General features: G+C 29.9%; 7 protein-coding genes across 16 annotated transcripts in view; 3 read left to right on the top strand and 4 right to left on the bottom strand.

Moving 5' to 3' along the window:
* Positions 1-2194, top strand: LOC100742307 (probable ATP-dependent RNA helicase DDX49). The gene is made up of 6 exons (XM_003490696.4): positions 1-334; positions 400-593; positions 675-1019; positions 1100-1272; positions 1353-1708; positions 1786-2194. Exons 1-6 carry the CDS (start codon positions 277-279, stop codon positions 2016-2018), a joined length of 1359 nt encoding a protein of 452 aa, XP_003490744.1. The 5' UTR covers positions 1-276; the 3' UTR covers positions 2019-2194.
* A 24-nt stretch (positions 2195-2218) lies between these two features.
* Positions 2219-4859, bottom strand: LOC100742430 (transmembrane protein 53). 7 transcript variants are annotated; one of them, XR_004461966.1, is made up of 7 exons: positions 4133-4272; positions 3740-3886; positions 3398-3667; positions 3046-3314; positions 2784-2961; positions 2387-2705; positions 2219-2299 (listed from the first exon to the last, which is right to left on the bottom strand). XR_004461966.1 is itself a non-coding variant. In XM_012387204.3 (6 exons), the coding sequence occupies exons 2-6, from the start codon at positions 3830-3832 to the stop codon at positions 2568-2570; spliced, it is 948 nt and encodes a 315-aa protein (XP_012242627.1). In that variant the 5' UTR covers positions 3833-3886; positions 4756-4859; the 3' UTR covers positions 2303-2567. The 7 variants fall into 7 exon arrangements, 6 of the variants coding, with proteins under 6 accessions (XP_012242627.1, XP_033177427.1, XP_012242629.1 ...); XM_012387204.3 differs by lacking the exons at positions 2219-2299; positions 4133-4272 and adding an exon at positions 4756-4859 and having other exon boundaries at positions 2303-2705; XM_033321536.1 differs by lacking the exon at positions 2219-2299 and having other exon boundaries at positions 2303-2705; positions 3398-3480; positions 4259-4475.
* Positions 4860-5699: 840 nt separating this feature from the next.
* Positions 5700-13029, bottom strand: LOC100742032 (E3 ubiquitin-protein ligase SH3RF3). 4 transcript variants are annotated; one of them, XM_033321496.1, is made up of 13 exons: positions 12154-13029; positions 11964-12078; positions 11777-11875; positions 11522-11658; positions 11276-11399; positions 10809-11132; positions 10433-10722; positions 10038-10363; positions 9772-9974; positions 9532-9674; positions 8914-9081; positions 8317-8430; positions 5700-8246 (listed from the first exon to the last, which is right to left on the bottom strand). In XM_033321496.1, exons 1-13 carry the CDS (start codon positions 12609-12611, stop codon positions 8063-8065), a joined length of 2685 nt encoding a protein of 894 aa, XP_033177387.1. In that variant the 5' UTR covers positions 12612-13029; the 3' UTR covers positions 5700-8062. The 4 variants fall into 4 exon arrangements, with proteins under 4 accessions (XP_033177387.1, XP_033177388.1, XP_003490741.1 ...); XM_033321497.1 differs by lacking the exon at positions 10809-11132; XM_003490693.4 differs by lacking the exon at positions 8914-9081 and having other exon boundaries at positions 12154-13027.
* Positions 13030-14167: 1138 nt separating this feature from the next.
* On the top strand, positions 14168-17784 carry LOC100741913 (phosphatidylinositol transfer protein alpha isoform). The gene is made up of 6 exons (XM_003490692.4): positions 14168-14387; positions 14782-14812; positions 15375-15638; positions 15717-15794; positions 15867-16247; positions 16324-17784. The coding sequence occupies exons 1-6, from the start codon at positions 14371-14373 to the stop codon at positions 16366-16368; spliced, it is 816 nt and encodes a 271-aa protein (XP_003490740.1). The 5' UTR covers positions 14168-14370; the 3' UTR covers positions 16369-17784.
* Positions 17785-18046: 262 nt separating this feature from the next.
* On the bottom strand, positions 18047-20143 carry LOC100741796 (short-chain specific acyl-CoA dehydrogenase, mitochondrial). Its single transcript, XM_003490691.4, has 5 exons — positions 19772-20143; positions 19592-19691; positions 18754-19421; positions 18462-18685; positions 18047-18400 (listed from the first exon to the last, which is right to left on the bottom strand). The coding sequence occupies exons 1-5, from the start codon at positions 19791-19793 to the stop codon at positions 18188-18190; spliced, it is 1227 nt and encodes a 408-aa protein (XP_003490739.1). The 5' UTR covers positions 19794-20143; the 3' UTR covers positions 18047-18187.
* A 151-nt stretch (positions 20144-20294) lies between these two features.
* On the top strand, positions 20295-22565 carry LOC100741675. The gene is made up of 5 exons (XM_012387201.2): positions 20295-20753; positions 21056-21359; positions 21520-21681; positions 21814-22219; positions 22322-22565. Exons 1-5 carry the CDS (start codon positions 20638-20640, stop codon positions 22420-22422), a joined length of 1089 nt encoding a protein of 362 aa, XP_012242624.1. The 5' UTR covers positions 20295-20637; the 3' UTR covers positions 22423-22565.
* A 135-nt stretch (positions 22566-22700) lies between these two features.
* The window catches only part of LOC100741433, a gene marked incomplete in the record, with an annotated part of 16674 nt that continues 11574 nt past the window's right edge, over positions 22701-27800 (bottom strand). Inside the window, 1 exon segment of the mRNA XM_033321561.1 lies at positions 22701-27800.

The following is a 27800-nucleotide window of genomic DNA, read 5'->3' as shown; positions in this document are numbered from 1 at the left end:
TAATGCATTTAATCAAGCACTAATCAAACAGGAAAATCGTTTGAGTGGTTTAGTCCCTTGTGTAATATACCTTCTAAAAATATCTTTTAGAACGCATATATAAAATTATTTAATGAAATGTAACTCATTTTATAATAAATAATTCCTTTTAATTCCCGTTAATAATATATCCCTTATTTAAATTGAATCTTTATTAAAATTAACTTTTACAAAACCATTATGTTCTATTAATCAAAGCATTCCACGTGTTAACCTATACAAAAGTCAAAAACAACCATGTCATTTGCTGCATTAAATTTAAGTTCATGGCTTGTTCAACAATGTAATTTTATGGGTAAGAATTTAAATAATGGGCTTGAAAGATAAAGAAAGTTGTTATGTTATTATTATTTATTGTAGGTTTAAAATGTCCTACACCAATCCAGAAAAATTGTATCCCAAAAATTCTAGCTGGTGATGATTGTATTGGTTGTGCAAAAACTGGCAGTGGTAAAACACTTGCCTTTGCACTTCCTATATTACAAAAATTATCTGAAGATCCATATGGCATATTTGCACTTGTTCTAACACCAACTAGAGAACTTGCTTTCCAAGTATATTAAACACTTTAACCTTTTAAAACAGATATTTATATTTGTTTTTTTTTTATTTTTGATAAAACCTTTTCTTTACAGATTGCAGATCAATTTTCAGCAATAGGAAAATCCATTGGTTTAAAAAAATGTGTAATTGTTGGTGGAATGGATATGGTTGTACAAGGGCTAGAGTTATCAAAACATCCACATATAGTTGTTGCAACTCCAGGACGTTTAGCAGACCACCTTGAAAGTTGTAATACATTTTCTTTAAAGCAAATTAAATTTTTAGTTTTAGATGAAGCTGATAGACTTTTAGAAGGTCACTTTGATGATCAGTTAAAAACTATATTTGAGGCTTTACCTAAACGGAAGCAAATGCTTCTTTTTAGTGCAACAATGACAGATACCCTTGACAAAGTGAAACACATAGCATCTAGTAAGGTATTATAAAATTCTGTAAATATTTGAAAAAATGAACAAGGAATAGTAGAATGAACATAGAGCTGAAATTATTTTTAAAGGCTTTTATATGGGAATCTAAAGATGAGTTTGGTGTAGCAACAGTGAAAGAACTTGATCAACGTTACGTACTTTGTCCAAGTGATGTACGTGATTCCTTTTTAGTAGAAGCAATTAGAACCTTTAGAGCAAGTAATAAAGATGGGTCTATAATGATATTTACAGATACTTGCAAGTAAAGTGAAATTGTATACATATAATACTTGATATAGACATAAACATTCTTAATGCTTTGTTGTACATTGTATTTTTTAGACATTGTCAAGTATTATCCATGACATTAAATGACGTTGGATTTAACAATGTAGCTCTACATGCAATGATAAAACAAAAAGATCGCCTTGCTGCACTTACTCAATTTAAGTCCAATCATGCAAAAATTTTAATAGCTACAGATGTCGCAGCAAGAGGTTTAGATATTCCTACAGTTGAGTTAGTTATAAATCATATTATACCAAATGTAACAAAAGAGTACATTCATAGAGTTGGAAGAACAGCTAGGGCAGGCAAAAATGGCATGGCAATTACCCTAATAACTCCACATGATATTAAATTATTACACGCAATTGAAAATGCTATTGGTACAAAACTTACAGAATATAAAGTTAATGGTAATACATTTTTAGCTCTACTATTTTACAAAAGAAATGTACACAGAATATATTAATATAACTTTTTTTGTATTTAGATAAGGAAATAGTTACAATTTTGACACAAATATCTGTTGCCAAGCGAGAAGCGGAAATGAAATTAGACGAGATGGACTTTTATGGCAAAAAAATGATCAATAAACGCAAGAAACTTATTCTAGAAGGGAAGGATCCGGATGAGATTGAGGAAATATTAGAACAAAAAAAACGTGATAAATTAAAGAAGAAACAGAAAACTGATGAAAATCTGCATTATAGAAATAAAATTTAATTAACTCAAATTTTTTTGTATTTAAAAGTATACATTGTATAATAAGTAACATATTACGAATAACCATTTTTGTAATGGCATACTAACATTCAATGCATAAAACACACATTTTTCTTGCGTACTATATAAGTTGCAATTAGCATCATGGTTAAAAAATAGTTACTGTAAAAAAAAAATAAGTATTCATGTACATATGATTGCTAAAGACGGAATTCATCAAATAAGTTTAAAACTATTATAAAATATGTAGTTCACAAAGTACCTCTTTCCTTTTACTATACCTGTTTAAATGAACACTTCTTTGTTTCTTGCTATAAAATTGATTATACTTTTTATATTATTGCACAGAAACATGTGTTTTTACTTACAGATGATGAAGTTCACAGCTGAGACTGGTTAAAAAAAAGTTTCAATTGATTATAAATAATTTGCTTTGATTTATATATAAAAATTTGTATCAAAATCTACATTAAAGAACTACATATTTCGTAAATATACTGTTTTGAATATCTTTTAAGAATATAAGTAATAAGACGTCATATGGCACATTTAAAATTGTGCCATTTTCTTTTTATTTTGCATCAAATTTAATTTATTCAAAAACGCATACAGTTCTGCAACATATTCTTTTGGGTATTTACGATAATGTTCAACATGTGGGGAATTTTCAAATATCTTAACATAAATCTGAAAAGAATATAAATATTTCTCTACTATTTTGTAATTTACATACCTGTAATTATTTTTTACATTTACACATCTTACCTTTACACCCAAAGAATCCCAGCTTTCTTTCACTCTTAGATTACTTGTTAATGAACCCACTGGGTCTGTTTTACTTATAAAAAATAATGCTGGACTATGCACTAAATTTGTATGAAACAATTGACTAGATCTTATATAATACTGAGTAGATGGTTTATAAAAAGTTTTCATATGATATCTGTGTAAATTGTTTTAGTGCATATAATTCAAATTGAAATATTTTAGGAAATATAAATGAAATTAATATTAAAAATAAACTTACTCTAAATACTTCTGGCACATATTTTGTAGCATTTCATTTCTTGGAAACATAGCACGTGGTGCACCTATTGTTAATTCACTCACATCAGCCAAACTATCCCATACTTGACCAACAATCCTATCAATTATATTGTTACACTTTTTAGGGTCATTCTGCATTAAATCCAATACTTCTCCCCACATATATCCAGCTACTGAAAATCCATGCAATAGTATTTGTTGATAATTCTGATGTTTTATCAAAAACTCTATCAAGTCTGCTGCAACCAGCTAAAAGAAAACTTTTACAAATTAAATTATATGTTATGAATATTAATGTAACACGTATTATAGTTTATATTTCATGTATTTACCCTAGATCCTTTTGTGGGCCATAATAGTTGCCAAGGAGTAATTGATACTATCACGACATCAAACCCTTGTTCCAAATACAAATCTGCATATTTCAGAACATGTTTACGTTTTGGTAACAACCAACTAAGTAAAACTAATAGAGGTTTATTCTCCTCGTTATTAAAATTCTGTACAGCTGTACCATTTCTAATTACATTATTTTGTGAAATATATTCAATATTTTTTGTAATATGATAGTTTGATAATTTACATACTAATAGAAATAAAGTCTAAGAAAAGAAAATTTATTAAAATATAGAATGTTATAGAAGTAAATCAAGAAAGTAATGAGTAAATATTACCAAATCTTGTCTCTGCTTTAACAATTGTGGTCTTGCATAGGAAGTCAATCTTGTTCTGGCAAGAGTAGGTAATAACATCCTCCCAACTATCATTATTGCTAATTAAAATACACTTTATGCTGTAGTCCAAAGATTTGATGGAGATTTCTAATAATAGTAATACAATATTGAAACTTTTTAATTTGTTAAATAGTTTATAAAAGCGAATTAAGACTTTAATTAGGTTAATGAAAATGTATATAGTATGAAATATATATTTAATTACAACATATCTAAAAATTAGAGGTTAGCAGTTATAGAATGTTTGTCTTATATACATTTTAATTATTTTACTATTGTTTTGTATTATATGTATATCAATAAAAGTGACTAAAAGACAAAATACAACCTGACCTTAAATTAAAAGCAATTGACCCATCTGACATTATCTTTTGCCAGTATACTAAATTGCTTGTGTTTCTTTGATCTGATTCTCTTTTATTCAATGCATATATGAATACATGCAAATCGGTTACTAACCGCGAATATCAAATGTCATTTATGTTTTCAAATTAACACCCTGTATGTGTATATATACATATATCTTCTTTTCATTTGTTTTAAAGTTTAAAGTCCACATTTTTCTTGCGTATACACACATGCGCAAATGTATACCTGCACTTGTGTAATTTATGTAGATCGTAATTTGCGTATTTAATCGAGAATAATCTTTTCACGAGCATTATGTTTATAAAAATAATTGAAATGTAACATTCAATGTCATAGTTCATATGTAATAATGTTGCTTATTTTGAGAAGAAATAGAAGTTTGAAATAACTCTTAATGTTTATAAAACAATTTAATGTCACATTGATATATTTAATTAAATTACAAATATCGAAAAACGTAGATAAGAATAATAAGATTATGTCAATTACTGTAATTAATTATTATGTTTTAATTTTGAAAAATTTTATTCTAACTGGATTTTATTAATATATATGTTAAAAGAAGAGTTGGAGAAAAGAGAACTTACACTCGCTTAATAATTAACAATCATTGGACAGCCGCGGCTACACACTGAATCACATATGTGTTCTCCCACAATTATATAGCTTGGTCAATGTCAGATCATTTAAAAATAAAAAATGGATTTTACAATAAATTATTGACTTGTACGCATTGATATTTTCGAAAGTATTTTTAACATAAAAAATTCATATAATTCGAATTTATTTCATATTCTATACTTCATAATTCATAATAATGTAAACTTTATGTAATTTATTGCCATTGGGATATTAATAAATTATCTTGAACTGTTGTTGTTAACTTTGGACATAATAAGCGGTAAAAACTTTATCTATCTTTTTTACAAATTTAATCTGTAAAAAACAATTTTTTCTATTTTAATAATATTTTTTAATAATCAAACATGAATATATATTAAAATAGTATAATGATATTATTATTAGTGTTTTAAATGTGATTTGTATTTCTTATCATATTTTAGTGATATTAATATAATTAAATTATCATATGAAATATAACAATAAAATTTGTAAGTATTGAAAAGTAGTAAAATACAATGCTACCATAGGGAAGAAATCACTCATAAATACATTTTTCAGTAGCATATAGTGCTTTTTTATTATACTTTTTATATTTAACTTAAATGTTACTTAAATGTTAATTCTATGATACGGAGCATAATATGAAGATAAATTTGATATAATATAATTTTATTTTAAAATAAAAATGACTAAATACTAGGCAATTAGTAAACAACAATCAAATATAGTTATTATTTTGAAAGGAAGACAAAAATATTATATCAAATTTAACAATTATTGAGAAACACTTGATTACTATATGTATAAATTACTTAAACTTGGATGCAAGATATGAATTTTAAATAACATTCTACTGCTCTCAATTTTAGTTTATAAAATAATCATATGACATGAAAACTGAGTTTAATTTTTTTTTTGAGTCGTATTTTATTTACAATTCTAAACTATATTCATATTACTGTACTTATTTCAGAATGTAATTCAAATTACGCTTTAAATTAAAAATGAATAAAGTTCAACAAATCATATCATTTGTAAATTTCAATATTTTCATTACCACATACATCAATGTATATTATTACTGTTTGCATTACTATTTGAAATTTACCTGCCATAATGAAGTATTATTTGTTTTATAAGATATTATCGCTACTAATAAGTTACTTAATTCCATGTTATATAAAACACCTACATATAAATACATTTTATATGGTGTATACTACTAAATACGAAGATATATTTTTTATAACATCAGAGGAAGAGAGAAGGTAATTTATATATTAGAAAAACAAACACATATGAAATTTTTATAGTCAGTATTTTCTCCATAAGTCTAGAACTATGTTTCTAAAATTTAGTAGATTTAAATTTTATATTCTTAGTGATTTTTGAATCACTAAATCAAATATTTTCGTTATTTCTTCCTCTGTTACCCTATTCATATATTGTATGTGCGTCTGTATGTGCTATGCACATATACATATATGTAGTCAGTAGAAACGATATAACGAGGTCATATATTAAAATATTAAAAGGTGACACAGGTTCATGTAGTAGCATTTTATATAATCAGCAAGAATCATTGCACTGTATAAAAGGTAATAAATTATGTATTTTTAGAATCTGCTTCTCAAACTGCATAATATATATTTTGTTAAATATATTACAAAGAAAAACGTAATTCTGAGTTTATATCGTATGATTTTGAATTCAGTTCGAACTTCTTATCTCTATATATGTGACTCAAATTGTTATTTTAGTATTCGAAACACGCGTAAACATAATTTAACGCCTGACTGATTTCACGACCTTGATGTTGTTTCCACTGAATACATCAGTATAATAATAAAGATTTATAAAACACTTTTTTATAATGTTCTTGACACAGATACATAAATTAAATAAATTATAACATATATAGAAAAATAACACGCAATCAGACTTATTCTATGAATGATAAACATTGTTTTGAGATGAATATAATTAAAAATGATAAAATAACGTTAATAAAAAAATGTTTTCGGCAGATGTTTATACATAATTCATATTAGCATAGCATCTCCTACAGGAAAATAACAAATTTAACCAAATATTGATTATTATTCAGCCTTGGGAAGCTCATTAATTCACCTTAATAATTTCTTACTATGTTTGAATGTTTAAATACCTCGTAAATAAGAAAAACATACACATTCAGTTGTACAGTACAGATATACAATTGATGTTACTACAAGTATTAATGTTATAGTTCACCTTTTTTGTTAAAATCTATTTAACTAAATGTCTACAATTATGCGGAAATATAGGCCAGTCTGATATAGCCAATCATATATTTAGCAAAACCAACATCGTAAAATTTCAAATCATTACATAATCTCACATATGTATATTTTTACATAAAAAAAAGATATATTAATATACAATATAAGACACACTTCATAGTGAAATGTTTTACATTTTTCTATATAATACGAATTACTATATTTTTCTAAGAAAAATGTCTATAAAAGGAAACGTTTGTCAAAGCTGATCATACTAATATAAAAAATGATATAATTTTTTATGTTCATACAACTTCAATAACATCATAAAATATATCATATAAATTTTTTAAATGCAACAATTCAAAGAAATTAAACAAAATCTTAACAGTAATCCCGTTATTTTTTTTCAAACTGGTATTTAAGCAACAATTGCTTGTATAAAATTGCAAAAAGAGTATGCGATAATATATTTAATAATAATTTAAGCTTCATGAAAATTCAAATTATCTGATCTTAAAATATTACTATACGTGAACAAAAACTTAAAATGTAAATAAAATAATTTCATAGACCTCTTCCTGTACTATGAATTATGAAACTGATCTTATATTAGTAAAAAAAGACAGTAATAATACATTTTTCTGTAATTATGTTTGTTCAAATGGCAGTATTGTTGTAATATAATCTCTTACTTCCTTAATTGCTTTAATAATTTCTGTTGAATATAATATCAATGGCAGTATCCATTTTGGACAATTTCACTATATTTCATTCATTGCATAATTAAAAAAATTCTTTATGTTATAATCATAATAAAACCATATAAACATACTACATGTAACATACAAGTATATGTTTACTGTACTATTTAGTACATTTAGTACACTTACCTTCATATTAATGATTATACCTTTAATAAACCTGAAAATTGATGTGCAATATGTCACCATCAGCTCGTGCAGTATTATATACAAGTTTCTAATACGAAATGGTTTTGCGCTGTATCTCAGAAAGCTTCGACAAAACTTGCCGGGAAAAGGCCTGTACGACCAGTTCTTTGTTGAGTGCCTTTGTACCAGCCATCATCGCGTTTTTTGTGTACATAAATAATATCTCCTACTCGAAGTTCAAGTTCAAACTCGCTATTAGGTGGATATGGCACAATACAACGAAATCTGTATACTCGCTCGCTGAAGGAAAAAAATATTAATAATTAGATAAAAAATAAAAATACAAAATGATTTAAGTGATAATTTTTACCGTTCGCGTGTGGGTTGTTGCTTCGTTTGTTTTCCCATACCAGCATCTAATGAGTTACTCTTACGGTGATGATTTCCCATCGGTGTACATGCCATTCCACCCGATTCGTTAGATCTGTGAATATTAATGATAAAAATAAAAGTAGAATTGTAATAGTTTCAAGAAATTCGTTAACTTTATGTAATGATTATGCATTAAATGCACACATACTCAATCAACAAGCAAATGTTTGATAAAATCCATAATTTGAAAGAACAATAACAACTACGAAAACGCAACTGAAAAATAGGAATGAAATATATTTTAATGCCATCAACACAATCAAGCATTTGTAACACATATTTTCTAATTTTTGCAATATTTATCATCATACTTACCTATATGTATATATAGCATTATTATACATCTAATTGCAAATGTTAATTCAGTTAAACATATGCATCACACAATTATTATGTACATATTTTATTATAAAAGACTAAATACAATTTCCGTTTTCTATATGAGCTGGACAAATATATCAAGATAAATACATTTTACTATAGATGTTAATTTTCAGTCACTTTATTTGTCAGACATATAATTTCAATAACTAACCTCTGGAGGATCGAGACCGGTAAAGATGGTCTCTCCTTGTATTTTAGTCTTTGTGAAGATGTGACATGTCCTTGGACAGAGCCTGGACACAAACGATGATGGTTGTTTGAAGCATTTAATTCCTGTGTAGCTCCCACTTGTAGCAACTGACTTGGGCAAGATCCTGATCTAATTTTAAATATATCCGCCCAACCCCCCCGTGTGGAATTAGACAAATAATTCAACACGTGCAGCTCATATTGTATTAAAAAATATGGTAAACAGTAAAAAAAACAATCTAAGAGTTTTAACTATTTTGTACAATGTACAATTAATTTACTATTTTTTTCCTATATATGTATAAACATTGCAATTATACAGTGAATTCAACAATTATACAACACATAACAAAAATACATATACATAATTACATACATTTTACATTGTACACAAAAACATAAACAATTTTGGATAGCAGTGCATGCAAACTGTTAAAAAAATATGTTCATTACGCCACGAACATGCAAATCATTATTTTATGCAAAAATTATTTTATTTTCCTTAAATTTGTATATTCAAATACGCTATCATACTTATATAAAGCATGGCTTGCTGTTACTGCAATAAAAAAAAGCTTACCGAACATGTACTGGATTGATGGAATTGCCATCCTCAAAAACAGGGTTATCCATGGAATATGTAGTAGGTGGTGGTGATTTTGATTTTTTAATATTCGTTAACCGGCGCATTAAAGAAACACATTTATCCTTCTTTTCCTTCTGCTGTAGTTGGAAAATATATATGTATGTTTCATTTATATGTCTATGTTTGTATAATAAGAAAACAAATATCACATATTATGGAAAGATAAGCTTATACTTTTTCAGTGTTTTTAGGCACAGAAACAGATGCGGTAGAAGAAGGTGAAGCTACTGCATGTAGAACACTATTTGGGCTTTTGTTTACTTCATTCATTATGGAAGAAGTGGCACCAGTAACAACAGTTCCACTGTTGCTAACACCAGTAACTGTAGTTGTAGTCATTAATGACTGTGGTAAAGTAACCTGTTTTCCAGGAGATGCTAAAACAAGAAGCAATCTCATGTATATTCTAATATAATGTTTTCTATAAAATCATTACGTACAAATATTCGATGACATAACAGCACTGTGGCTACGTCCAAGAGGATTTGCTGAATTTTGTTCCTTATATCGAGGCGGACTGTTTTCTTGACTTTGTGTTTGGCTTTGCCCATGCCAAGACGATGATACCATAAAAGATGGACTAATAGCACGTGGTGGCAATTCTGGTGGTAACAATGTACGTGCATTATAAGGTTGAGGAGTAGCTCCTTTATTCTTGGTATAAGTAGTAGTTATCCGTGACTCGGTATTATTTTGACTCGTTGAAGATGGAAAGTTTTGATGCTGTCCTGTATTTGGTGAACCTCGACACAAACCACGTTGACACCTACGAAAATAGAATTATTTAAAATCAAGAAATTATATTGTGTATTCCTATTGTAAGTATTTCATATACTTAGCAAGCGTAACATAATTTCCAGGAAAGACTCCACACTTTTGTGTACGATTAGAAGTTCCTTTAAACCATCCATCTTGACATCGTTCTGTTACCATATAAACGCCACCTTTTCGTAATTCAAGTTCATCTGCTTTCTGCGGTTTATATGGATACAGAGCTATGTATGCAGCTGGTAAATGAGTATTTCCGGTTGTGGCAGACGAACTCTGTGACGACTGTGCAAGAGCAAGATCACTACTACCGCTTCGCCTATGACGAAGATTATGATCTGCAATGCTGGTACTTGTCTGAGAAATGAAAATAAAAATTTACTGTTATAAACATAAAGTTTGTAAAATTTTTAATCATGTTGCTGTTAAATAAACTTTTTTACCTGTAGTGAAGAAAATGAATCATTACTGCAATTGTTAGTACTGCTGCCAATGGCATTGTCTACTGCAGGACTAAGTATTTCAGCACTGTGTCTGTGATGTGGATGAGCTTGATGGCCAGTGTTAACAGCAGTGAAACTGTGACGCTTAACATTATGTCTATTTCCAACTGCAGGAGGAGATGTTGCTGGGCTACTGGGACTACTTGGAGCAGTACTAGAGCTACTAGATGTAGTTGAACTATTAGGGGTGTTTGGAGTAGTAGTTGAAGAACTACCTCCTGATGATACATTTGAAATGGAGTCAGAAACTGGTAAAACTGTATTCTGTTGATAAAATGTAAGAAATTGGTAAGCTTTGTTAAAGATATTTTTGGCATTTTGAAATGTTCAAAAATTAATATAAATTTATTGTATGTAATGGTATGTAATAATATAATAATAAATTAAATTAATTCTACTTATAATACCTGTACGAGTTGAGGTCGAGGTTGGCTTGTTTGTAAATTACGCGAATGATCAGTCGGTATTAAGAGCGTGGTTTCTTCATTAGTGGGAGTAGGAGGTGCTACTCTTGATGGACCTGGTTGTGCACTATTTAAAGAAAACATTATCATATTCAATCAATCACGCATAATACCAATATCACTATTTAATTATTGATTCTAGTTTCTATACTTAAACTTTATTTTTAAGGACAAAATCATAAAAATTACTTTGTTGATAGTTTCATTAAAGCTCTTGCCACACTATTTAGTTCTACAAAAGCCAATGGGAAGATGCCAATTCTATCCAAAAGTTTTCCTTCTGCCCAATTTTCATCAACTCTTCTAATAACACTAATAATTTCACCCTGTAAAGTCATTTAAAAATATTATTTATGTTATTTTTACAATACTTGTTACAAAATAAAAATAAAAAATTTAATATTAAATTATTATTGAATATTAAATATATAGATATTCACATACCTTATTAAATGTAAGACAGCCATCTTCATCATCATTAGTCATTCTAAAATCATACAAAGCTTTGCACTGAGGAACATCTGGTGTCAATGGTGTGATTACCTATATAAATAAAACATTACATTAAATACTAAATACTTTTTATATCTTTATATCTTTATATTAAACTATAAAATATATTTTAATATACCTGAACATAAGATAAAGGAAAAACTCCATGACTACTAGCACTTTCTCCAAAACACCAATTATTATCAATTTTCTTACGAAGGATAACAATATCACCTTTTTTAAATGACAAGTCTCTAAAATATGAAACAATTAATAAAATACTGTTTGAATAAATACTAACTTGATTTTCAAGGAGATTATAAACTTACCCTGGAACTTTGGACACATAATCATAGATTGCTCGGCCATATGTTTGATTGTGTAATTGAACTTGTTTTGCCGTTGCATTACCATGCCGAACTGGTTCATTTGTGAATGCAACAGGAGTAGGACTAGTAGTTACAATAGGAGTCGAAGTAACTTGGTGACCACCAAACAGTCTTTGAGGTCCTGCGTTGCTTTTAGTTATAGATTTCGTAGATTTAGGAGCTGCATTTCGCATTCCTTCTAAAATACGCATTAGCAATACATTAGGAGGCAGGTCATCCACTTTAGCATCAACCAAAATGCGACATTCAGGGCAGCGTAATTCGCGGTGAGTGCTAACTATCTCTTCTAAACATTTCTTGCAAAAGGTATGTTGACAGGGAAGTACTTTGCTCGATGTATCTAATCGCTCGAGACATACCGAGCATTCTAACAAATCATTCAGCATACATTCGTCCATTCTGATTTGAATCTTGAAACGCTTACTTTCAATCTTTCTTTTTTTTCAATTTGTTTGGTTATATGTCCGCTTTTTCGAAACGTAGCTTCTCCAGCTTTTCTAATCTTCCCACGCGTTTCGTCTCCTTTGCACTCACAAGCCACCATACATTTGACGTACTTATCTTCTATATAACATGTAACAACGAAACTCGATTGATAATTATAATAGTCCACCAATGAGCACACCTCGCGAAAAAATATGCGTACATGTTACTCAATCCCTCTTCTAACTTTCAAACGACTATTCCATCTTTTCATTTACCCTAAACCAAATATTCTTAGGCGCGTCAGTATACGCGCTGTCATCCAAGTACATTTCGTCACACACACCAAACCATATCGATCAATCGGACTCGTCGATTACAGTCGATTCTAAAATGAGCCAACGAATGTTACATGATATGTAACATCTATGCACAATATACATTTTATAACCAAATATGTCATTATGAAACAACATTTAATACAAATATATAAAACTTACTTTTGATGCGAAATTTGCATGTACGCGCAATCTAATATTATTTTGAAAACTGAATATATAGAATAACCTTTTAATTTGTTATACAGTTATAAATACTTGCATAGAGAAATTTTGAAACTTATGTGTCATAGATTCGATTATTGCATAACCTATATCGTATAGATTTATAAATATATTCTTAATGAAAAATTAAGTTGTAACTTTCAAAGTTAATAATTATATCTTTTAACAATTTCTGTAAAAATGTCCCTTAATATCCAGATAAAAATCAACCAATCAAAAAAGCTCTTTTATTTTTAAGACGTATATAAGAAAAAATTATCTACTTATAAAATTTTAATATATTAATCATATAGAAATATCTTTTTATATATAGAAATATATTTTTTATTTTTAACAATTTATTCAGCAAACAATATTTATAATGGTTGTACAACTTGTTCATTGATACGAATTATGCTGTTAAAAATTATAATATATTGTGTTTTGTAATACATGCGATATTAAAATTCATGATACGTTACCTTATTCCAATATCTATTATTATGTCATTATGTAATTAATCCTACTGCATAACTTAATTATTATATTAGAAGCTACAAACTGTAAATTATAATCCTTAATTGAATGTTTATTCGATTTAAATATAATGTCCTATTTATATATCCTGTATTCCTTTATTTTCAATTTTCATGAAAGTCATGGTGAATTTTGTAGCTTTTTAATTTCAAATTTCATTCATATATACATACATATATATGTTCATAATGTATTTAAATATATTCTAAATTGAATCAAACAGGAACTGTAAATTAAATATATGATTCATTAACAATAGGTAATAAATTAATAAATGATATATCTAGTAATTGTTTCCATATTTTTATTTGCATATTTCTATACAAAATCCCCAGATAAAATTATTGTAAACTGATAGATGATAAATGCGCATGCGAACTAAGGTGCATGTAAGCATGACGTCATTTGCAAAGTGTCTGTGAGATAAGAGTGGGGAAATTCAATGCACTCGTGTGCGTAAGTATGTGTGCTCTTTAGTGGCTGTAGCAGTGTGTCTGGTCGGTAATACGAGTGTGTGGCAGTCGGTTGAGAAGTCGACGCCGTTGTATGCGTATGACTGCGGGTTGAGAGATAACACGAGTGAATTTGCTGAAGCAAGGGTGGTTCTGTGTGGTCGCACTGAAATTACTGAAGCCCATGTGCTCTGCTTGTTAAAATGCTCATCAAAGAATTGTAAGTTTTTTCGAGATTTTTCGCTGTTAATTTAACACATCGCGCGATAAGGAAGTAGTCGTCGAACATTTAAAAGCAATTCTTGGAGATATGGTTACTAATCTTTAACGGCGGGTGGGATTGGAGGGGTAAAGAGGGATGTACTTTCATCCCTTGCCATCCATACGGACAAAATTTTAATATGTGATGAAAATATCATTTTAACTGATGAGTAACATTTCAAAAGATATTCATTCGTCATACGTTATTATCTATCGTTTGGTTTTCGATACTTAGTGTATAGTACTTAATATCATACTTAAGTGTACTCAAGGTCGTTGCTCATAAATATGTAGTCATCTTTTTACTTATTATTTAATTGAACACAAATATAATTTATTTCTCTTTGTTTCAGCCGTGTCACTTTACCTCTTAATGTGAAAGAGGTATGTATTTAATGAATAGCAAGGTCTTATTATAATGACCCATTTTGAAATGTGTTATTACTATGGAAAAAGAAACAATTCAAATTAGCTTTTACATCATTACTATATCATTAGGAAAAATTCAAATCATTTAATTAATACTTATTTAGAAGCACGTAACTATTTTGAATGTTGTTTTGAATCTTTATTCCAGTGTATATGACAAATGTTACCAGATCATGCTGATTTCATTGTTATATTTATTGTTACTTAATTTTGTGATGTAACAAATCTTTTCTTCTGCCCAATTACCTTAGTCTAGTCTTTAATTATCTGGTAACATATGTTTATTAAGCTTGTTTTACTTTTATACTTTATGAGGGAAAAGAATTATTTGAAGTTATTATAATTTAATAATATTTTATTTAATAAATAAATTATAGATGTTACAGTTTTCTTGTAAGACAAGTTATACTTTTAGGTAATTAGGTGTTATTTTTTATTTTATACATTTTTGTTATTAAAATACATTTTTTACTGTCTTTATGATATCTATTATAAAATGTGATTTACTTTATGGCAGTATCAAGTGGCTCAGCTGTATTCTGTAGCAGAAGCTAGCAAAAATAATACTGGAGGAGGAGAGGGTATACAAGTACTAAAAAATGAGCCATTCACAAATTATCCTTTGCTTGGTGGCAAATATTCTTCAGGTCAATATACATACAAGATTTATCATTTAGCTAGTAAAGTGCCTGCTTTTATTCGCATTATGCTGCCAAAGAATTCCTTAGAAATTCATGAGGAAGCTTGGAATGCTTATCCTTATTGCAAAACGGTCATTACTGTAAGTACAATTTGTTCACAAAAATATTCCTAATGATTTTCTGATGTGTATTTTTATCTATTATTATCTTTTGTACAGAATCCTGGATATATGAAAGAACACTTTGTAATTATGATCGAATCATTTCACATTGATGATGTTGGAAATCAACATAATGTGTGTATAAAAATTAAAAAAAATGCTTCATTTTGTTTTTTATGTATTATATTATTATTTTCTAATTAATAGGTTCATGAATTACCTCCTGATAAATTAAAGATAAGAGAAGTAATACATATAGATATTGCAAATGATCCAATTGCAAGTACTGATTACAAAGAGGATGAGGACCCAACCAAATTTAAATCTGTGAAAACAGGTCGGGGTCCTCTTATAGGTAAAGATTGGAAGAATAATGTTCAACCTGTAATGACATGCTATAAGTTAGTCACTTGTGAATTTAAATGGTTTGGTCTACAAAGTCGTGTTGAAAACTTTATACAAAAAGCAGAAAGGCGTCTTTTTACTAACTTCCATAGGCAAGTCTTTTGTTGGATAGATCGTTGGTATGGTTTAACTATGGAAGATATTAGAGCAATTGAGGAAAGCACAAAAGAAGAATTAGATAGAGTAAGTAACTTTTCCACTTTAAATTACTGCAATTTATACCTCACACTTAATTGCAAACAATCTTTAAATTTTTCAGCAAAGAGATCAAGGAGAAGTAAGGGGTATGCGAGCTGATGATTGAGGCTTTGATAGCTTCTATTACGAATGGTTAAATCAATTTCCTTATATGTCTCAGATACATATGCATACCTATAGAAATACACTCACATATGTTTTGTCATAGGCGATCCTGCAGGATCGGGACAATTTCCAGAATTTAAGTGTCTAGATTCTGTGTCTACTACAATTACTTATGATTTTAATTTATTTACATTTACAAGCGTTTTAGATAAATGTATCTACAGTCAAAGATTATAATATAGCCAATAATAAGAGAGAGAGAGCTGATACACAGATCAGTTCAACTTATATGATGTATAAAATATTCAAGAAAAGAGTACAGTTCGATAAAAATCAATATAGGTGGAAAAAAATGTAATTGTTATTTAACACCATAGTAGTTCGATATTAAAATTTATAAATAAGTCGTTTGGAATGCTTGCTGCATAACACAAATAAGAACGTTTGACACAAAGATTGTGAGTCCAATGACAGTTCGCGATTTGTGTTTTAGATTCATTATGTTATGGTTTGAAGTCAAGAGAAACATCACTATATTTATATAACCATTGTTTTAATAAGTTTATATAACATGGCCTGAGGTTTTTCAAGCTCAATTATATAGTATGTAATAATCAGAAAAATTAAACAAAACTATTTTAGCAGTTCTATGAATGACAATTGATTTTGTGATAATTTACTAACATTCAATATTACAATTAGGAATAGATAAAATGACAAATGATTAGTAAATTATAATAATTGTGCTTTGCTTACGTTTCTTGCTTCTAATTAAGGAATTAAAAGAAAATCTATGCATCAAAATTAGGACCAACTCGATAAACCTTAATTAAATCAATTTTAATTATTGTACTAACATATTATTTGTGAAAAATATGAAAATAATTATATAAAATAACTGAATTGATATACAGATATACATATATATGAAAGAAGAAAAAACTATGTCAATGTGAAAGTCGGCAAACACTGAAAGAGTGCACTATTGTATATAAAAAGAGGCATACAATGAAATTCTGATTGAAATGTTACATACACTTATATATTTCTTTGCATTCCAATAGATCTCTGTACAACAAATGGAATTTAAATGTCATATCCAACACGTTTGCTTATGCAAAAGCAAAGAAAGAATTCGGTAAGAATATAGTTGGAAAACCGTAATTGTCGTTTGCACAAATTATATGTATATTGTTATCTGTTATACTGGGATCTATAGTGTAGTATTTAAGATAGTTTTAGAAATGCAATTTAGACAAAATATTCATTAAAGTTTTGAGGTCTTAATACAGGGAGTATCAGAGTTCATGCTGCTCAGTTGTGAATTTAGTCTTTAAGTATGATGTGCGATCTTATCGAATTACAATATTAGTAGAGATTTTAAAATAAAATCTCATTATGAGCAGTGTCTACCATCTCTATGCATTAATCTTACTTTAATAGATGATCTATTAGCCATTACCCCATAACGAGCAGGGTAGAAATCGCGAATAGAAATTCCTACGATGTTACTAGGAAACTGATAATGCAGCATTAGTATAGACAGACATACATACATATGTATATAATATTTTGCGATATTTACATATATATATATATATATATATATATATATATATATATATATATATATATATATATTTTGTGACGTTGACTCATGTAGGAAAAAAGCTACTTTGCAATCATAATATATAAAATTTATTGATTTTTCTCATGTAAGGAACAGATATATATATATAAAAAATTAATGGAATATATAAAAATATTTTGCTTGCATATAAAGGGTTTTAGTAAAAAAATATATATTACATCTAAATACTTCAATTAAGATTATATTCTTTGATAATATTTGCAGCAATAACTAGTCTTTGTATTTCTGATGTACCTTCATAAATTTCCGTAATACGCGCATCTCTGTAATGACGTTCTGCCGGCATATCAGTAACGTAACCCATACCACCTAAAATTTGTATACATTGATGAGTACAAAAAGTAGATGTTTCAGATGCCGACAACTTTGCCATAGCTGCTTCCTAAACAGGAACAAGAAAATTATTGATTACATTTAAGCTTAATTATTTTGTTTTGTCATACCTTTGTATAAGGTTTATTATTATCCTTAAGTGCGGCTGCTCGCCATGTTAATAATCTTGAACTTTCTAATTTTAGTGCCATGTCAGCAATTTTTTGTTGAATTATTTGTAGCTTTATGATAGAATTACCGAATGCTTGTCGTTTTGCTGCATACTCAACCGCACAGTCCAGAGATGCTTGAGCTATGCCTAAAGCTTGAGCAGCAATGCCTATTCTGCCAGCATCTAGAAATGTAATTTAGTTACTACACTTTTAGATGTTGCATTTATATGGATGTTAGTTTATTTCATACCTAGAGTCATCATTGCTATTTTAAAACCCATTCCTGGTTCTCCTAATATATTTTCTTTTGGTAAGTTACAATCTTCAAATATTAATGAACAGGTACTGCTTCCATGAATACCTAATTTATCTTCTTTCTTACCAACACTGAGTCCTTCTGTAAGTTTGTCAATTATGAATGTACTTATACCTTTATGCTTTTTAGATTTGTCTGTTGTAGCAAACAAGATAATTGCATCCGATTCATATGCATTTGTTATCCATGATTTTGTACCATTAATTATATAATTAGATCCATTTAATTTGGCAGTAGTAGAAGCAGCACCTGCATCACTACCATTGCCTGGTTCACTAAGAGCAAAACATCCAATCTTATTACCATTTGTAAAAGGAGTGATATATTTTTCTTTCTGATTTTTACTACCAAATTTTTCTATAGGACCTAAATATAGGGAATTATGTACACTCATTATAACACCTGTACTGGCACAAGCTTTAGATATTTCTTCCATTGCAATAACATAGGCCAAATAATCAAGCCCAGTTCCACCTACATTTTCGGGAACTGCTATGCTCATTAAACCCAGTTCACCCATTTTTTTTATTTGTTCTTTTGGATAAAGATGTTTCTTGTCTATTTCTCCTGCTAAAGGCTTTAATTCTCCTTCTGCAAAATCCCTATAATAATATTTATTATAGAATAAATAAAATAAATTACATTGCAGAAGAAAAAAATATGTATTATAAGATTACAGATTGTAATTTAAAATAAATGTAATAAATCAGTTTGAGAGAGAGAAGCATTATCTTTACAGGAATAAAAATATTATAAGTAAATATATAAGTACCTGCATGTTTTGTGTAACATCTGATGAGTCTCTGATAGCATAGAAAGAGATGCAATATTTCGAGTAACATTATTATAGATTGTGGTTATATTTTGTGCAACTGCAGCAGAAAATTAATCATTAGGTTTTTATATCTTACATTTTTATCTCTAAAATAGCACTTTTTAAATGAAGACGTACCAAGTAACCTTATTTTGTACATTGTTACCAAGTTTCTTTAAAGTAACAATAATACTAATATTTCAACGTTTCAATACATTAATTAAACCTAGTCTTAATTAAATCATTATATTTAATAATTCTATCTATACTGCTTTATATCGGTGATAACAATGACATACACACATATGCAAGCTGAATTTGAACAAATTATAGCAGTCAATCTTTTACTAAAGAAATTATTTTTATATGTATATTTAGAACAAAACTTAAGTGATTATAGGTGAATAGTTATCTTCATTATACGTTACTTATAAAAATGTTTAATATAAATTTGAAAAATAATAAACTCTTAACTACGTATTATTTGCAGATGGAGGGACAACTTGATGCAAAAAAGAAAACGAAAAAAGATAAATATGGAGATAATAACAATAATTTATACATTGGAAAGATAAGTAGAGCCTCTTTTAGTATGCTCTTTTTTTATTTTAAATACTGTTTTTTAAGATCTGTTTTAACTAGATAAGATATACATAAGATAAGATATACATAATTAATTTAAGGTATTTTTGTAATATGCCTTTTTTATTTTAAATATGTAGCAACTTTTTATTTTTATGTAAATGAAATGTATTTTATGTATTTATGCTATACGTTGACGTTTTTCATAGTCATAAACAAGCTTCAAAATTGGCCATATTTTACCGCGATATATTCAACGGCAATAAACAATCAATATGTTCGCGGGAGTAATACGAAAATCTGCGCATGTACGGATAGTATTCCTGTTCGATAATAACTGGTTTGTTTTTTCAGCTCCAGACAGTGAACCATAGAAATTTAACGAATAACAATAGGAATTTCTATTGAATAGAAATCAGAAGATGTCGAATAGTAAATGTGTTAAACAGTTACGCAAAAATTATGTTAAAGAACAGCAAGAAATGTCACATTCGGAAAAACTACGATTAATAGATGATGAGTTGAATGCATTTTACAAGTAAATTAATTTTCTTTTATGTATATAGATATAGCTTTTCTATCTAAAATTTGTATAATATTGGTTCTTATTAATGTTTTTAGCTTTGTTCCAAAGAATGACATATTTTTGTATTGTTCATATGTAAACATATTGTTCACATGTTTGTTATTAATCTTTTATTAACTCTTTACATTATCCAATTATTCTTTTACCAGTATTTTATATATTATATACATGGTAAAATATTTTTAATATATTAATTATATTACATTACATGATTTTAATTAATTAACATTATATTTCATATGACTGGTTTGTAGATATTGTCAACAGGCTGGTTTCACAGAAGAAGAAATGGATATTATTTGTCAACCGTTGGTGGCTGCAATGCGACGTTCTTGGCTACAGCTTGTTTTCCGTGGAACGCTTGTTCTGATTGTCCTTGGAACTTTAGCTTGTCTAGCAGCCCAACTTGATTTTGTTGGAACACATTTTACTGCAATCAGTCGTCTTTTACTTATCAAAGTTCTTCCAATTTGGAACTGGCAGCCCTTGTACTATGAAAATTGTATGATCAATAATCCTTTTTATAACGATTACATGATAACAGAGGAAGACTGCGTGGTACGATTATTAATATTGATTTAGATATTACTTTAAATAATGTTATAAAATGTATTTCACACAGTTTATTTTTCTATAAATGATTAATTCCGATATACAGAAAGTATTGAAAATATTTCCAGAAACTAGTCATTAATCTTTTCAAAAATTATATTTGCAGACTTGTGAAGCTCTAGAAACCATTGATCGTTTGTCAGATGTGAGATATCGCAATCTTGTTGATAATTATTTGAGTAGGGATGCACCTGCAATTATTACAGATGCAATGGACTCTTGGGCAGTTATGAACACAGATTATTTTTGGTTTGATAATATCACTCATGTAAGTACAAAAGAAGATATATTTTATAAAAGTATTGTATTTTTCTCTATTCTGAGAAAATAAATACATAATTCTAAGATAAACAATTTCATGTACATTAAACAAAATAGATGATATATATTTTATCTACAGCTTTATTTAGAAAACGAACGCTTAATGGAAACAGTACCTTGTGCTTTAACTTCAAATCTGAGAACTGGTTCGTCCGACTTGGCAGCATTTTTACGTCGGGTACATTCACCTGAAGTAGCTAAATGGTTTGTCCACTGGCAAAATTGTGACATCAATGCGGTGAAGGTGTTGAGAAAATATTATCAACGCCCGTACTTTCTTTCAAGTACTGTCTCACCAGCACATTTTAATTGGGTCCTTATGTCTTCGGATTACAATAGTCCAAGTTATAAAAAGGTCGAACTAGATTCGGGTCTCATAGCTCTAGCTCAATTACGGGGAGCTACGCAACTTCGTTTGACTCCTATAAATCCTTGCAATAGTTCTTGTCCCGAACTAATAGCAGATTTGCATCAGGGCGAGATGCGTAAGTTGAATAATTCGTTGCACAGTTAGACTTTTGATGGTAGAAAAATTTAAATTAATAAACGTAATAGAACAGACTAAGCACTGATGACATTGATTTTAGTTGTTTTTACTAATTTAATGTGGACTTTGGAATACGCGCCGATGAGAGGATTAGACAACATCGCAATCTTGACTGAAACCGTCTGGGAGGAAGATACATAAACTATAACACTTTTCTCTTTATATTGCGTTAGTCCATGATATTCTGAATCCAAGTATATATCGCTTAATTAAATTATATGTACATGTACTCATTCTGCTACAGTGCATAGTTCACATTAAATAAAGTATTCTCGCTCATCAGATACGTGTATACTTATTTTATAGGTCGACCATTTTCTACTTTACGATAGCACGTATAAAACCTTTTATTTTACTATTCTATCGGAGGTTGAAGAAAAGGACTTGACGAGGATACCAAAAAGTAACAACAAACAAGATTCGTTTTTTATTAATTAATCGTTTATAATAACATTGTGTTTTTTGCTGATTTTTTTCTTTTGTAGCAGTTTTTCCGATATTTCAGTTGGGCTAACAAGAAATAGATTGTTATGCACCGATTCATAGAAAAAACAAAGCGCAAGATTACTGAATGACAAACGTAGCTGGCGATTCGACATGCTTAATCGATGCGATAATTTGTTATATTAAAAGTTGTATGAGTGTATATAATCGATTTCTTCTTTTGCGCTACGTTCTGTTTATACAATCTTAGGGTATCGATGCAAGAGAAGGAATGACAATAATTGGCGCCTACCTAATAACACCATCGAAGTATGTTCCTCGGGTCTTCTATTCCGCACTCTGCAACTACTTCTTTTCAACTCATTTTCTTCTCAAACCAACTGCCCTCTCTGATTTTTATTCATTATATCATATGCACCGATATACACACACGCACACGTATGCACATTCTTCCTCTTTTCTTTCTTTATTCTATCTTTCCATAAAGTGTTTTCATGGAACAAAGTTCTATGATTCCGAAGAGAGCTTTAATCTCGCATCGAAGATTAACACTCATCGCTAATATCTGTTGGAATATCGTGTATTATTTAACTAACCGTTATCTAAATCGAAATAACGCATGTACATCTATTTTTCTCAGGATGTGGAAAACACTTTTCTGAAAGAGAGGTTTCGGTATGAGACCTAACACCGATTACTTTATTTATTTATTTGTTTTCATCGAATTGAAAGGATTTTCCACGCGCTTCAGACGGTCTTCTCAGCGAAAGAGGATCGACGATCGAACGAACATCATTCCGCGATCGATTTATTTAGGACATACACATACGCATCATCCTCGGCACGGCTTATATTTGCAATTCATATTGTATTAGCTGTCGCGGTATCAAAAGATTGTTTTATACGAATCCATTCAACGACTAAATTTATAACAATGACAATGTACAAGTGAGATACTACACAAAAATGAGCGTAGACAACGAACGAAACGATTTCGTGGTATCTAAGAGAATCCAATTTTCTCTCGTTTATTATATTTCCCCACACTTTTTCATTTAATTTCTTAGAGCGTTATTTATGTTTAGTCTGCGCTTGTTTTTTTCTTTTTTCTTTATTTCGTTTCGTTTTATTTTTGGTAAATGTTTAAATAAAAAGATTCGACTAAGTATTATTCGTTAGTTCCTAATCATGTTCGACCGTTGCATTGCGTCAGCTTATTGTTCCTGTTGTTGTTAAAATTATTATCTCCTAAGATTTGGTCTGATCACAAAGAGAGAAGAGACAGAACTTAGCTCTCGATTCGTGGGATACTTGAAATGGGTTTTTCCCTCGCGTTACATTCTTTGCTTCTTTTTAATTAATACTACTTGCATATTTTTTTTCTTTTTTACTTTTGCTTTATGATATCTAACACTTAACGATAATAGATGAAGATCTCCCCTTAACTCTCTGTTCCAATATTCTTTTTCGTACATACTCAATGCGGCTATATTTTGCAGTGATTCTGGATTTCTCATACATTTCCGTTTGAATCGCTTTAAACTCGTTTCGCTACGTGACTTATCGCTATGAAACTCAACAATGAAAGATAAGGAAAGAAAATAAAACCGTCAAAGAGATGGAAGATGAACGTTACAAATTTGCTAAGTAATATTCAGTTAACACATTCACTACCATTTGAACCAAGCTTTTATTTACGGGCTACAGATCGTTTGTCTGTTTTTTTGAAAAAAAAATTTCGTTTCCCTTTTTATAGATATATAGAACGTTCCGTCAATTTTCTGCCATCGTTGCGAGTTAATTATTGTTTTCGTTTACATTTTCCGACGGATCGGTTGGAATTCCCAAATTGGTAGCTTTCGTCGATCGATCCTGACACTGGTAGCGAACGTGTTAAGCGTTTGAAGATCTTAAATGTCACGTCAGTCTTTTTTCTTTTTTTTTTTTTCTTTTTTCGTTTAATCGCCTGAATCAACATTTCACATTAGATATGTTCACAGCAAAGATTCATAGGAATTCTGACATCAATCGCGAGTTTACTCCGAGATCACGCAAGGGGTTCTATCGGACAAAGATGAAGGAAAACGAGTTTGTTTCTCGCCCGATCCATTGGAATCCACTAAATCAACATTTAATCGTTAAATGTTCAAGAATATCAATAAATTACATGACGACGGCATTCTAATAACAGCTTGACACTAACCTGGTAAAATTATTATTTACGTAACGCTACATTTCCTTCCAATGGATCAAACGACGTCATTGATAAACGCGTTTCAAAGAACAGCATCGAAAGCGTATTTATCCGTTCGACTGGATTTTTTGATTCAGATATACTTTTTGAGTTTTCGACGTTCGCCAGAATACAGGTCGAACGAGATCGACAAAGTTGATTTTGCAATTTCGTGGCGTTAAATCGAACACGGAAATCGAGCAAGCATTACACATTACACATTTCGCGGCTTTTGGTCGATGACGATACGACGATGGCTGGAACCGCGATCGTTGGAACGTTGCTTAATCATAATCACCTACAGTTTCCAAATGCGTATTGTAAATATTAAGAAAAACGCTTTTATTCGTCTGGCTTTTCCATTGTGCCGCGAACAAAGCAGAAAGAAACACTTTTACGGAACTAAGGGAAACGAATCTACGTTTGAATAGCCGAATTTGGTCTCTCGAGAAAATGTCGTTTGGTCCATAGTCATAGTATACACAGTTCCTGTAACTCTTGCTCGTTAAACGTTATGCGATTCATCGTGATCGACATTGCAAAAACAAGAATCACGAACCAATTGTATAATTACGAGTCTGATGGTAACTACTACACGCGGAGGTGGTTCAAACACGTGGTCCAGCAAATAGTTCTTCACAATTTAATTGATTAACTCAATAGTTGATCTTCCCGATGAAAGATAAGAACGAAATATCGTGGTAATCGGAAATTAGGATTTGGGAAAATGTAAGTCGATTTTTTGCATTCGAATTTGTTACTCGGACAAATGTAAAGAAGAAAGTTTTCGTAAAGAATGGAACTGAAACTCAAAGCTTGATACTTGGTGAATAAAATGAAGCTTAATTGGGCCGCGCGTCTGACACCCTGATAATTAATTCCTAGATCGCACATCTTTCACCGCTTATTACCGCATCTGTCGACACTCGATTAACATGAACGGACGAGAGGCAACTATCGGTTCCAAACAGATATACCCGCGATATTTAATAACAATTATGACCAATTTCGTTTATGTTTCCCAAAGTATGATACCGGCAAAAATGACATTTTTGTAATTTGTCACGTTTCCTTCGCCTTGCTAAGGTTTCTTTATGTATATTTATATTTATATATATATATTTATATCACGGCGAAAGAAAAAGAACAATCGAAGGTAAGGATACTTTGTACAAAATACGATACAAGTAGCGATGTAACAACACTTTGCAATAGTTAAATATATGTATATGTATGTGTATATATATTTGTATGCATACATACCTTTACGTAGATATATCAATAACCAATACATATATACGTATACGTATGTACGCATATCTGTATATGCATATGTATATATTTATATCTCATTACCGTAATATACGTATGCTATGATCTCTCATATTATCCCCCTCCTCATTCCCCCAAATATATTCTTTTGTCGATCGAATTCACATACTCCATCCCCCTCGGAGCGATATTAATTAATTTATTTATTTATTTGTTTTATTTATATATTTATATATTTATATGTTTATGACGTAGTTCAGTTTGATCCATGAGTCGTCCTATTATAAATCTTCCGGTCGATTATTACATTAACACGTGTTTCTTAATATCGTCTGACTTCTGTCTTGTAAAATGGTTTATTTATTTCGTAGTCGTGCTCGCGACCATGACAAGCAGCGACTGTCCAGTTTACAAATGTCCTTTACGAATGATCCGCTTGCATCGCGTTAATCTATTTGGCTATTGTTATAATAACGCGCTTACTTCCTTCCTTTCGTCTGTTTATGTTAATGGTTTAACGTAAAGTTTGGTTGTACACCTTAGGACAGGAAAATGAAACATCAGGCGAAGAAAGACGGAAAGAGCAAGGAAAACCAAATGACAGAGAATAAGAACAACAATCTTTCCTGTGCTTATGTCACGTAAGAGCTTCTTCTAACGCGAGATTTAGATAACAGCCTGAACTCCTGAACTACGAAATAAAGTAAATGGTTCTATCTTTCCCTTTGTTTTTAACAAATTTGTCAACTTCGTGCAATCTCATTTCAGTCCACTTACTGCCTTTTCATATATATGTATACATAAAATATTATTAATCTAATTAATACTTAATATAATAAGAAGAATTAATTCATTGGAATAATTGATGAATGATTCTTTTTTAATAATGATCTGATTATGTACTGTCATTCGATTGCTTCTATCCCTGTAGTTTGTTCGGAAGTGCTCCGTTGTGGTCAAAAATTTCAGCATTCCAATTAACGCTAAAACCGGCTACGTGACATCTAGACAAACGATACTATCGTATACAAGGAGGAAGTAGTAGTAAGGAAAAAACATAACGAGGAGAAGATGAAGGATCAGAAGAAAAAGAGGAATAAAATAGAAAAAATCGAACCAAGATTGTTCGTTATTTTCAGAACTCTGCGCTTCTGTTCCAAAGAACAAGAGTCGCGTTAATCATGCGATTTCAGATTGATTACACTCTCGGACGATGTGCGCGAGATATATTAGAAAAACGCAAGCGAACATTCCTCTTTTCTTCTCATCTTGTTAATATAGGAAGTTGAATCAACGAGAAAGATACATTATAAATAATTCGATCTTCTCGTGGGCGATCAGAGCTTTTCGATCGAACGATCCAGCAATGGTTGCGAAAAATAATAACAGTCGTTATAGTAGCAGCAACAGCAGCAGCAGCAATGGCAGCACACATTTACATTTGTATTCGTTCAGGGATATTCGCGAAGACCTGAGCGGACGAGACGCGTTCGTACGTTCCTGCCTGCGCGTCTCGCTTACTCTCCGCGAACGTTTCTCCGTGTAATACTGATTTACAAACAGACCTCCC

This window comes from Bombus impatiens, unplaced genomic scaffold (assembly GCF_000188095.3).
Source record: "Bombus impatiens unplaced genomic scaffold, BIMP_2.2 scf_0463, whole genome shotgun sequence".
Taxonomy (NCBI): domain Eukaryota; kingdom Metazoa; phylum Arthropoda; class Insecta; order Hymenoptera; family Apidae; genus Bombus; species Bombus impatiens.
The sequence above is the reverse complement of the archived record's forward strand: the minus strand, read 5'-3'. Positions and strand labels throughout refer to the sequence as shown.